This window comes from Vanacampus margaritifer, chromosome 1, assembly GCF_051991255.1.
Source record: "Vanacampus margaritifer isolate UIUO_Vmar chromosome 1, RoL_Vmar_1.0, whole genome shotgun sequence".
In the NCBI taxonomy this organism is placed as follows: Eukaryota; Metazoa; Chordata; class Actinopteri; order Syngnathiformes; family Syngnathidae; genus Vanacampus; species Vanacampus margaritifer.
In genome coordinates this window covers 17,455,672-17,468,071 of record NC_135432.1, presented here as the reverse complement: position 1 = coordinate 17,468,071, position 12,400 = coordinate 17,455,672, and the positions used below count along the sequence as shown (strand labels likewise).

Below are 12,400 nucleotides of genomic sequence, written 5' to 3'. Positions count from 1 at the left end.
TGTAAATTGATGACATCAAAGAACTACCATCACTAGCGTTTGCGAAACCTCTTCCTGCTATCCTATACACGTCCATATACAGTGGTGGAGATAAGAGCAGGGGAGGCAAAACCAGGAGAGGAAGAGAAGACAGAGCGAGGACAGCAACCTCCCACAGTGACTATTACCATCTGAACTATCACTCATAGTACTCATGCTGGATAATGACTAATTAGCTCATTAAGCTCTCCACTGCTCAGATAACATGCTGAATGTGCGTGCATGCGTGTTCAGAGATGGTGTGAGCGTGCTACATTGAAATTTGAGTTCAGAAGAGCTTATGCTGATACAGGATTAGTCAAATATAATCTAAAATACGGTATATTCTTATATTTTCAACGTTATACAGTCTGCACACACAATCACGCATATCATTGGAATGTATTTGTATATTTGTATCTTTTCATGTTTTGCTCCTGGAAAGGATTATCCTTGTGTATGTGAAGAAAAAGGTGGACCAAAGCTATGTTCGTATGCTACATCAAGTTAAGATCAACAAAATACAGTAGCATACCAAGAGGATGTCCACTTGCAGATGATTCAACTCATACATTCCCAGCCGTTTTCACTGAAGCAACCCCCTTCGCTCCTGGCTGTTTTACTGCATTTTGACTGATTTTGCAAGGACCACAGAATATTGCGTTCTACTGCTATAAAAACATGGAACCTACCAAAAGAGTGTCTTCTTTCATCAGGAAAAAAAAAGTACATTTGTATCTGTTTCTGTTTTGCAGTAATTAGCATTAGAATATAGCTAAGTTTCATCATTATTCACATTCCTGGTGAAAACACTGGGGAAAAGAGCTTTTTGCAACATGGCCCTGGCTGATCTCTTATACACTGCTGCCACCTGCTGGCCGTTTTTTTTGTAATAACTACTTTAAGCCTAATTTTCACGTCAGAAGCTGCTTTAAACTCCTTCTGTATGCTTTTGCATACCCCCCCCCCCCCCCCAAAAAAAAACTTGAAAATTTGTTTTTGTGAGTGAAGGAAGTAAGTAAAGTATTAAAAAACGTGTTTACACGTTTTGGGGTTTGAATGAGTTAAAGGTGGTCACTATGAAATGGGCACTCGAAGACCACCTTCTACACCTGATCATGTGCGCGTGTGTGACAGCCCGCTGATGACACGCACAATCGTATATGTCGCAGTTTGGTACGTTTAATTTTTTTTACACAAATCGATACTATTGGTCAGTTTTTTTGTTTTGTTTTTTGTTTTTACAAATTATTGACGCTAAAGTGCTGAAAATGCCTTGCTCTCTTTGATGATGGAATGCTAATTGAACAGACATGGTGTTTTTTGGGGTCTACTTAAAAGTGATGATTTTAGAGCATAGGTATCCAACTCCAGTCCTCGAGGGCCAGAGTCCTGCAGGTTTTGGATGTTTCCTTTCTCTAACACAGCTGATATATGATCAGCAAGCTCTGCATAAGCCTGATAACGATCCTGCTGATTGGAATCAGCTTGTGCTGGAAGAGGGAAACCCCCAAAACCTGCAGGACTGCGGCCCTCAAGGACCAGAGTTTGAAACCTATGTTTTAGAGCAAGATGGGCCAAGTTCGGTCCTCAAGAGCCACTATCCAGCCTGTTTTCCACGTTTCTCTCCATTAGCACCTGATTCATGATCAGGTCCATTATCAGGCTTCTTGCTGATGAGCTGATCATTAGATTCAGCTACGCTGAAGGAGAGAGACATGGAAAACAGGCTGGATAGTGGCTCTCGAGGACCGGACTTGGCCACCCCTGTTTTAGAGGAAACAAGTATTCCGCCTGACAATAGCGATATACTTTTTGATTTATTTCAAGGATGTGGTGGCTCTGAATTTTATAGTCCCGGGTTAAGACGTTAGAATTGAATAGAATAGAATAACGAAATTGGGAGCACTGCTCCGTTTAGTGCATATAGTAAAGGTAATAAAATCAGAACAATTAATTAAAACAGCAATCAAGTCAGATGAAAAGAAGATATAAAAGTCAGATTGCAAATGTCAGATGCCTGGTCAAACTGACACTATGCCTAATACAGTAGGTAAAGTGCACTTAAAATGTGTGCGGATTGGTACCTAAAAAAATACTCACAATCTCATAGTCAGTGTCCTTAAAATGGCAAACTAGCCAGACAGACCTGAGGCTTGTTTGCTCTCACTACTGAACTTTGTACCATTTCAGAGCACAGAAAAAACGGCTTGTAATCAATGAGAAAACAGATGTAGAGGAAGCAAGGGAAGAGCATAAATACCTGACTGAAAGGGTGAAATCCCCCGGATTGCTCTTGCTGGGCCGGGCCAGGAAACTGCCGTGGACACCCCGGGTCAACAGGAGCTGCTCTGCTTCGATTCCGGTGATGTTGGGGTGGAACCACCTGAAAACAAAACACAAAACGGAGCTACTGACATGCATAATGTTGGTAGTGTGTTTTGCCTTTTCTTTGGCATTTTTGTGTTCATGTGATGCCAGGGCACTGTTGGAATCACAATCAGAAAAGAAGTGAAATGACGACCACGTAACCTGAAATTAATCTTTTGGACAAGTAATAAAAGAAAGTGGTGCATGTTTCTGTACTCATTACAATATGGCTCAATAATTAAAATGGATACAAATAAATCCAAGGTTGACCAGTAAACAAAGTACCCCCGATTTTTTTTTTTTATCCCTTGCCGCGGGTATGCATGTTTTTCAATAAACGCATGAAGAAGACACGAGTGTTTTTGAGTTTTAGAAACAAGGTTTTGTAACAAGAAAAATCATATTTATTGCAGATAAACAAAAGAAAAGCAAGAACACTCTCGCATTCTGCAATGGACTTTTGGTGTGTTCAAATCTGATCATACAGTGCATAGTAACAGCTCAAACGACTGATAAATGTTAATGTTTTTCGGTTTTCTTCCACATATTTGAAGTTTAAGGTTATGGTTAGGGTTAGGAACAAGGAACATTTTTGAAAAATCGCCACTTTTATGTGGTAAAAGTTATAAGATCCCCCGGCAGGAACTGATTGTAATCGACTGCAGCTATATTTGATTGGCTAAAGGTCTCATGGAGCCGATTCATACATACATATTTACTGATTACCAAATCATCACATGACAAATTTTGCAAAAAAAAAATGCAAATACTGCATTTTATCTCATGCCGCCCCATGATAATGGTTGTTAGGTTAGCAATTCTCTCTCATAGCTCATTTGGGATGAGAAAAAAATATGTTCAAAATGAGAGATACACATTATTTCCACACTGCGGATGTGAGATATTCGAAGAACTGAAGGGTAAAAAAAATAAAAAAAAGAAGTAATGTTAAGTCTTATAATGATCAGAAATTGTAGTGTTGACCCTTTTATTCACTCAGCACGCACTCTGATGAAAAAATACCTTCAATTATTATTATTTATTTTTTAGGTATTTCAAAATACTGTACCTAAATGAAAATCCTGCCTTAACGTGGATGCCAAATGCAAAAGAATAAAAGACAAATTCCAAACCGATTTCATAAGATCTTACGTTTGTTTGTGTGGGAATGACTCAGATACTGTTGATGTAACAGAAAAACAGGATGCATCTATTCCATGTCTCATCCGTGTTGATGGGTATGGAAAATTATATTATGCACTTTTTGTAGCAAATCAATAGCGAAAAAAATGGTTACATTCTACAAAGTAACACAACTGTAAACATATTTAGACAATAAACATAGACAAATATTCTCTCATTTTGAATCGATGCCTCAAACACGTGTCACAGCTTTTGTGGGACCACAAAACAATGGGAAAATTGAAAAATGCTCAGAAATATACCTATTTGGAACATTCCACAGGTGAACAGGTTAATGATCAATAGCTTTTGTAGTACACTAAAAACTGGGAAAGGAAGATGCACCTTTACTGGAATGCAAAACCTAAGCTAATGATAACATGCATCTGCCTTTATTGCAAAACTGAAACTATAATAAAGTACTTATTCCATCTACTCCTCAAGTAGCTGTGGGCTGGTGCACACTCACACCCAAATAATATTCACTATACACAAACAGTTGCAAAACTTCAGATACAACACACTGCCTTGAGGATGATGATGTGTGTGGCTATAGCGGCAAAAATGGACTGAATAGAAACATGTCAGATGCGCAGATTAAAATTGGATTATTAGGTTAAACCTTAAAGACGATAGGCTATTGCTGGCTAATCTAATACACCATAAGCAAGTGTTTGTGAACCGCTGTGCCGTGAGATACTGTCGGTGTGCCGTGGGATTTGTCACTTTGCTACAGTGGCATTATTAGCATAATGCCATCGAGCGGCGGGGCTAAACAAGGAAACAGCGCTGAGGTATTAGTTTAGTAGTAGTTTAGTTTATTTGGTCATAACAATCAATAAGTAAAAAAAAAAAGAAAAAAGAAATATACATATGAGAACAAAGACCAAAAAGTGCAGACTAAAGCCAAAGCTTACAGTATACTGTCTACCCTTTTCACATAATACGACATCAAGGTAACAGAACTATCACAAGTTCATGAATTGGGTGGTTTTAAAGTCCACGAGATCGTTAAATTGAAGTATATGTGATTTTATAAATAGATTATTAGTTGTATTATTATTCTAATTGCTCTCGTCTGTAAAATAAAGACCGTGTTTCTTATTGATAATTGTTTTATATGTATGTCCCCAAACCTCCACACAATAACTCATGCATGGAACTAAGAAATAACTAAACAACAAGTGTAGAGAATTTTGGTTAAAGATATACTTTACTTTATGAAGTATTCCTATAGCTTTAGATAATTTGGTTTAAAAATATTTGACATGCCACTTCCAGCACAGTTTATGATCAACAACATCTAAAAAATGTATTTCATATACTCTTTTTAACTCAATTTTATTGATTGTAATTTGTACTGTATTATTGGTCTGAGGATATCCAAATAACAAACATTTTGTTTTATTTATATTTAATGTAGGAGTGTGACGATATATTGATATCGCGATAAATCATGATACTTTGTCTCCCGATAGATTATCGATACGCCGACGCAAGTATCGCGATATTTGTAGTTAACATACAGCCACTATAACGGCTCCATTGTTCATTACTTATTGAGCAATAACTTGGCAGGCCACTAGGGGGAGCGCCTCATAAGAGTGGCGGGGAAATGTATGGAAGTCTTCAGATGAAGAAGACTCATGAGCTTACTTTTACTTGTGTAAGACATTTATTATCTTTCCAGCAACTGACTCAGTTTTGCATACGTAGCATTTTAAAACATATTTTGTGGTTCGCCTTTTTGAAGCACACAATTTCTGAGGAATATTAATATTGATTTAATATTTAAGTAATTTTATTTATTTACTTTTGAAATGTAACTCCAAAAAAATTGTCACAGTTTATAAAATGAAACAATTCACTATGTAACTGACTGACATGTTGCATGACAATAGTGTTTAAGAAAGACACAAATTTGTTCACAGAAAGTGGTCTCTGTTAAGAAGACATTTGTATTTGTTTAAAAAAAATACACTTAAGTACTCACTGTGAAGAAGACACCAGTTTTAATATTTTTGTTTCAGTGAAAAAAAATTCTCATTGAAAAAACATCAATTTATGTCTTGAGTAGTTTTATCGTAGATTATCGTAGATTTATTTCCTGACCAATATATCGATAATTTTTGAATTTGAAGATATATCACCATACTCTCTTTAACGAAAGTGTGTAAAAGTATGTTTTTCAGAGAGATCAAGTGAAAGCTGATGATTTTGAGGAGGAAATGGAGTAGTAGTTATAGCAATGTTGGCCATGATCAAATTAAGCACTGCATATTTATTAGCATTGGCAATATATTTTATATAGTTTGATTATAATGTGCATAATGCACCTGTAAGAATATTTGCACTTAAGATATTAATTGTGCTATCCCAAGTTATGTGAACTTGCTGCTCAATGATATACAATAGATATGATACAAGTATCAAAAATGAAACGCTAGTTTAGTTTGGGGTTCGGTTGTTGTCGTTTTCAATGGGTGGTGTGCCTCGAGATATTGTCAAAAAAAAAAAAAGTGTGCCAAGGCTCAAAAAAGGTTGAGAAACACTGCCATGAGCCACGTCAGGTCCCATTTTGAGGGTCAAAGAACGATAATTTAAAAAACTTCCGACAGTGAAATATTTTTAGTACATAATAAAGGCTGTGGAGCGGTGTGATGGTCAAAGAGTAGACCATTTTGTTGATATTAAAGATACAAAGATATTAGGTCTGATTTGACTAAGATCCCAATGAGCAAAATTTTGCATTTGCTCTCACAGATTGCGCACTGTTGGCGCGTGTGTTGAGCATGATTTACAAAGATTGCGATCTTTTACACCTTTTATACTCCTCTGAATGGCCACGTAAGCCATCAATTCTTTAACAAACATTTGAAACAAAACGTCTCTTTGCCGCAAAAGATCGTAGTGGAGGAGGAGGGGAGGAGAGTGAAGAAGAAGGAGGAAAAACACACACACACAAACCCGGGACCTTCTGCTTACAGGGTGAGCATGCTAACCACTACCCTATTTGTTCAGTTGGGTTCAACAGCGCAAAAAATCGACCTGACTAGTTTCCACAAATGTCAGCCACATCCTTTCTGGGAATTTAAGACGGCCAATTGGTATTGCACTTTGGCATTGCAAATGTGAAGGAAAAATTGATTGCTTTGAATTCATTTGGACAGAATGTTTACTGATAAAGGCTACTTTTATCACTAACCTGCGAGCACATGCGCTTAGTCCGCAGAGGCGGTGCGGGGGTGGGTCCACACCTAATGACGTCATAGAGTCAGCACCCGTTTGTTTTCTCGGGTTGGGAGTAATATCTCACTATAGACTGCTTTAACCAGGAGAGAGAAAGCTATGAGCAACAAGCATAAACACTTATTCACATACACAGCATTACCCACACTCACTACACCACATAAAAATCACGCGTCACCACACAGACTTTATCTAACGTGAAAAACTCTCATTTCGTTCTGTTCAGTTTAACTGAGATCCACATGTTCTGAAATTAAATGGAAAAGGCATGAAATTGTCTGCTTTTTGCACTCTGCATTTGGAGACAAACCCGCCGTCACAATTTTGCACTTTATACATAATTCAAAGTGACAATGATGACTATTTTCTACATCATTTTTCCGTAACTTCAATTACACTTAAACAATTTGGGACAAAAATATTCGAAGAAATGGAGAAACTATGGTCTGGCTGCGGTCTTATGAAAGCAAGACGATGGCAAATCCATGAACTGGATAAGCTCACAACAAAGACCAGACATCTGTCCCGGAATGCACCTGACCTGTATCCTTACCAGGCTGGGTTAGACGGTGTGACACGGGGGAGTCAACTGATTCAATTTCTGTCAAGTGTATGTTTTGTGGTTGAATGGGATAAAGGCCTCCAGTGGTCTTAGTGATGACTCTGTTTGTGATTGGGCAGGGAGTGCTTCAAAGGTCAGGACTGAGTTATCCATTGTGGTGAATTTGTTCAGCAATTTAATAGAAAATGGTTGGGCATGATAAATCAATTGGCATAACATTCCCATCAACCATGTTTTGCAGACACTGCATCTCAAAGAAATACTGTAGTGCCATATTATTTAGTGTTATTAGTTGGCAGCAGAAGGAACAATTATTTAATGCTCAACTAGTCAAACAAGCAAGTTTGCCAAAAATAAAGGTACAAGATCTGATAAAAATGTTTTTGTGCTTTTGAAAAGCCCAATAAAATATGATGCTCACACAGAATGAAGATTAACTCATTCAAACCCAAAAACGTACAAATAAATTTTTTTTAATAGTTTGTCCTGCACTCCCAAAAACGGATTTATTCGTTGTTGTAGTTTTTTTTATGTTTTTTTTTTTATGCTAGAGCATACAGAAGGCTTTGATGCAGCTTCTGACCTGAAGAGGTCGCTTAAAACAATGGTAGTTATTACAAAAAACGTACAGCAGGTGGCAGCAGAGTATAAGAGATCAGCCAGGGCCATGTTGCAACAAGCTCTTTTCCCAATGCTTTCAACAGGTTTGTGAATAATGATGAAACTTAGCTATATTCTAATGCTAATTGCTGCAAAACAGAAACAGATAGAAATATACTAGTGTTTTTCACTGATGAAATTAAAAGCTCTAATTCTAATCTTTCTTTTGGTAGGTTCCATGTTTTTAAAGCAATAGAACACAATATAAAGTGGGCCTTGCAAAATCAGTCAAAATCCAGTAAAACAGCCGAAGAGCGAAGGGGGTTGCGTCAGTGAAAATGGCTGGGAGTGAATGAGAACGAAGATTTAATTATTCACAAAAAAAATTGCACTTTGAGATTGTTACAAGCAGTAACATGTGGTCAAGGCTGTCATCTTCTCTGCATGTGTGAGTGAAAAAAAGAAACAAAAAAATAGACTGCATTAAATTATTTTCATTTTTTTATTCTTTATTTTCTTATATTTTGTGTTCATATTTTTATATCTGACTACAGAGGAGTCACCAGTCATGAACCTCACCGCTCGTCACGAGTAGCCAAAATGACACAGTCCTTATAAGTTATGATTAAATCGATCCTGTTAAACAGCCTCTTTGTTTACTTTTACAATCCAATCCTCCTTTCCCTTTTGACATTTTTGTCTTCCTTTTCTTTTTTCTACAATGTTCATTGTCATTCTGCATGAACCAGAAAGCACCCAGCTAAATTATTAGCACTCCAAGTCTCTTTTCTGTTTTGTTTGTTTGTTGGTCTGATGATCATCTTAAATAGTATGTCTCGTCATCTAGGCGGAATTTTGTCCGACAACGGTTGTGCTATCCTGATAATTTACTGAAAATGTACTCGACTGAGGAAACACTAAGAGGTCATGGGTGTCAGCTGGTGAACAGATTACTCATTGTCTTGTTTTTAATCCTTCACAGATACATACAGAGAAATAATAACCGTGGGGCAAATAAAAAAAAAATGTGGTCTGTCACTAATCTATATTTAATCCTTCCATCTCAGAACTGCCGCCGCTCATGAAATCATCAAAACAATGGGGACATGTCGAAAGCTGCAACACGGATTCGACTACAAGAAATGTTACTCTGACACAATAGTACATACTACAAATGAAGGTCAAAGGGACAGGATGGAGTTCATCCTAACATATAGTGGAAAATACGGTACGGCTCCAAACAGCAAATAAAAGTAATAACATGGGGAAAAAAATGGGACTGAGTCCATCTCATCTGATTTTGTGAAAAGCAGATTTCGACCAGGACTGATCACCTGTCAATCACAGGGCAATTGATCCTGAACTGGAAAACACTAAACTACGATCTTTGTGCAGTTTGTCACGAATGCCACCTCTGGCCCAAAGCGTAATTGCAGCATCTGTGTCAAGATCGTTCATGGTGTGCGTGCGAGTATGTGCACGATCTTAGAGCGATAGCCACAGCTGACAAACGAAGACATCAAATGAGGTAAGAAAAACTCCGCCCCTCCCCTCCCCAAAGAAACTGTGGAGTGCGTGGGTCCGCACACTCTACTATAAGGGGAAGATAAAAAGCTGATAGGTGCAGTCAGAGTAAAACAGTCAGGGCTCTTCGTACTCATCTGGGCATTGGTGGAGCATGCATGATGTAGAAAAAGCTTTAATATGACCTTTTTAAACTGCACAATGCAGCTTTAAAGATTTTGCATGCAGTATAGTACTAAATAATGTATGCTGGCAAAACTTTGACCACAATGTTATTAGAAGTAATTCAGATGAAAGATTGAAATAACTCTCGGAACTGATTTGGTTCTGTGCCAGGGGTCACTACTCAACACTTGTGTGATTGTGTTAAATGAAACCCAAATTAGTAGCACTAAATGGATTATTTGTGAAAGCAGGAACATGGAGAAAGTTGAAGGGGTTGATTTCTGCCTACCTCACCATTCTGGTCGAAGCCTTCTACAAGCCCCTTCCTTCTCCTCAGATTTTAATAATCCAGTACTGTTACACAAGCGTGGCCAGGAGGGAGTCAGGACAATATAGAGACAAATCCAGGGTGAGGGGGCAGGTTTAGGGTTGTGTGTTTATCCCTGTTACCAGGTTAGTTAGAATGAGACAGTGAGAGAAACATGGTGCTTTGCGCAAATGAGAGGGAGTGAGCGAGGGGTGGAGATCTTGTAATCTGGGATTTGGATGAACGTGAGCGAGACTGATAGTACAATCCGTCAGCACTATCAGGCCACGCCCCTCCTTTCCCCACCTTTGGCGAATGTGACAAACTGAGGCCGAGCGGTCTGACCGCCTTCCTCCTGAATAGTCCACGGCAAACAAAGCCCAGCCTGTGATCCCCAAGCTAAGAGAGCTTTCGCTGGCCGTGACAGACCGGACCCACGCCAGGCCGGATCAGGATGCCAGCTCTCTCAGAACTGCAAGGTTCTGGCTGGGTCTTGTCGGGGAAGCAAACACAACAGCTGTGTCGCCCGTGCCTAGAGATTACATCTAATCGTGTGTGGCGTAGTTACACCAGATCATAGTCGGACCTTGCCAAGATAACCCCCCGCAATCCAGCCAATTCAGCAGTATGCCATTAGGCTATTCATTTTTCAGCCATGGGATGAAACAATTAAATACAACAAGAAGAGTCAGACTATATATACTCAGGATGACCTTGCAGTGACCTTGGATTACGTATTTAAAAGGCATTGTGGAAGGTTATTGTACAGGGAGTCCTCAAGTTACGGCGGAGTTCCGTTTCTACGCTGGTGATGTAACCCAAATTTCGACTTAAGTCGAATTTCCCCGTTAAAGTCGATATTTACATCAAAATACTTAGTACAGTAATTTTTAAAAACATGTTTGCGTGACCCGGAAGAACCGGAACCAGTATTTCGTGTTTCCGCATGGACATTCATTGCTGACGGACGACAGAGCGGAGCTAATTCAAACATAAACACGGATATGTGACGCGCCTGATGGCGAGCCGACCTGCTGATGGACGTCCGTTGCTGCAGGTAACAACATAACTTTAAATTACTTTAAAATGGCGTGATTACTGTGGGAAATTAACGAAAAAGAAGGTGCCACGGACGAGGCACGGGCGCTGTAAAGTGGAAACGGCGTAGGTCGCGTACGACTTAACATGAGGACTCCCTGTATTCTCAATACAAACATTAACTTGAGTTGATGACGCATGTGGAGATAAACATTGAAAGCAGAGAGAGAAATTTTTGGTCATAACACTACAATATTTAGTTTATGCAAACATCCTGTGCTGTGTCCCTCGCCAATACCAATATTGTGGCAAGGTAAATATTAATTTGCCTTAACAGCGATCACTTAATGCATGTGAAACTGACTGATTGCAATAAAAATAAAAAGCTGCATCTTGTTGCTATAGTACGTAGGCTATTTGGTGTTTGTTCTTCCACTCCAAACACATCCAAGAATGTCTTGAGTCGAGTACTGACTGCGGCAACTAGAGAACACTGAAAATTTCTACAATCCTGCCTAGAAGTGGACGACCTTCTAAAATATCAACAAGAACCATAACAAAAATGATAATTCAGGTAAAAAGCCAACCTGTGCATCACATCAAGGGATTTACAGACCTCTTTTGCTGCATCTGGAACACATGTGCATGCTTCAACAATCAGAAGAAAAGTCCATCGACAAGGCTTTCATAGAAGGCTTGCTAGGTAGAAGGCTCTGCTCACAAAAAAGATCAAAGCTGCCCAATCTCAATTTTGCCAGAAAGTGTCTGGACAACACTGAAGCTTTTTGGAAGTTCCTTCTGTGGACAGATGAGTCCAAAATTGAACTGTTTGGTCACAACTAAAACAGTCATGTTTGGTGAAAAGTCAACACTGCATACCAGCAAAAGAGAGAATATTAAACTCTGGTCTGGCTTTTCATCCTCAGGACCTGGACCACTCCACATAATCCAGGGAATCATGAATTCAGAGGAATATTGTGAAATCCTGGATCATAACCTGAAGCCTTCCTTTGTGAAGTTACAGCCTGGTAGTCGATGGATCATGCAACATGACAATAATCCAAAGCATTCCAGCAATACAACCAAGGAATGTCTGAAGAACAACAAGATTCATGTTCTGGATGTGCCCAGTCAAAATCCTGACTTAAATTCTTTTAAAATACTGTGGCGGGACCTGAAGCGGGCAGTTTATCTAGACGCCCATCCAACCTCTCTCAACTGGTTGCATTTTGCAAGGAAGAGTGGCAAAAATTAGATGTGAAAGACTGATAAGTTACTAAAGAAAGTGTTTGGATGAAGTTCTCATTGCAAAAGGAGGTGCAATGTCCGATTAAGTGAGAGGTTCACATACTTTTGCACCCATGAAATCTGAGTTTTCCTTAAAT

The 12,400-nt window shown here is 38.9% G+C and overlaps 1 protein-coding gene across 4 annotated transcripts in view; it reads right to left on the bottom strand.

The window, feature by feature from the left end:
* The window catches only part of ptpn11b (protein tyrosine phosphatase non-receptor type 11b), a 39,467-nt gene that overhangs the window by 20,646 nt on the left and 6,421 nt on the right, over positions 1–12,400 (bottom strand). For 3 of the 4 annotated variants that reach the window (XM_077578672.1, XM_077578689.1, XM_077578679.1), the window contains exon 2: positions 2,282–2,404. In XM_077578672.1, the coding sequence (XP_077434798.1) occupies positions 2,282–2,404 (123 nt within the window). Of the gene's footprint in view, positions 1–2,281; positions 2,405–9,959; positions 10,145–12,400 lie in introns of those variants that run through there. The other variant, XM_077578697.1, reaches the window with a different exon arrangement.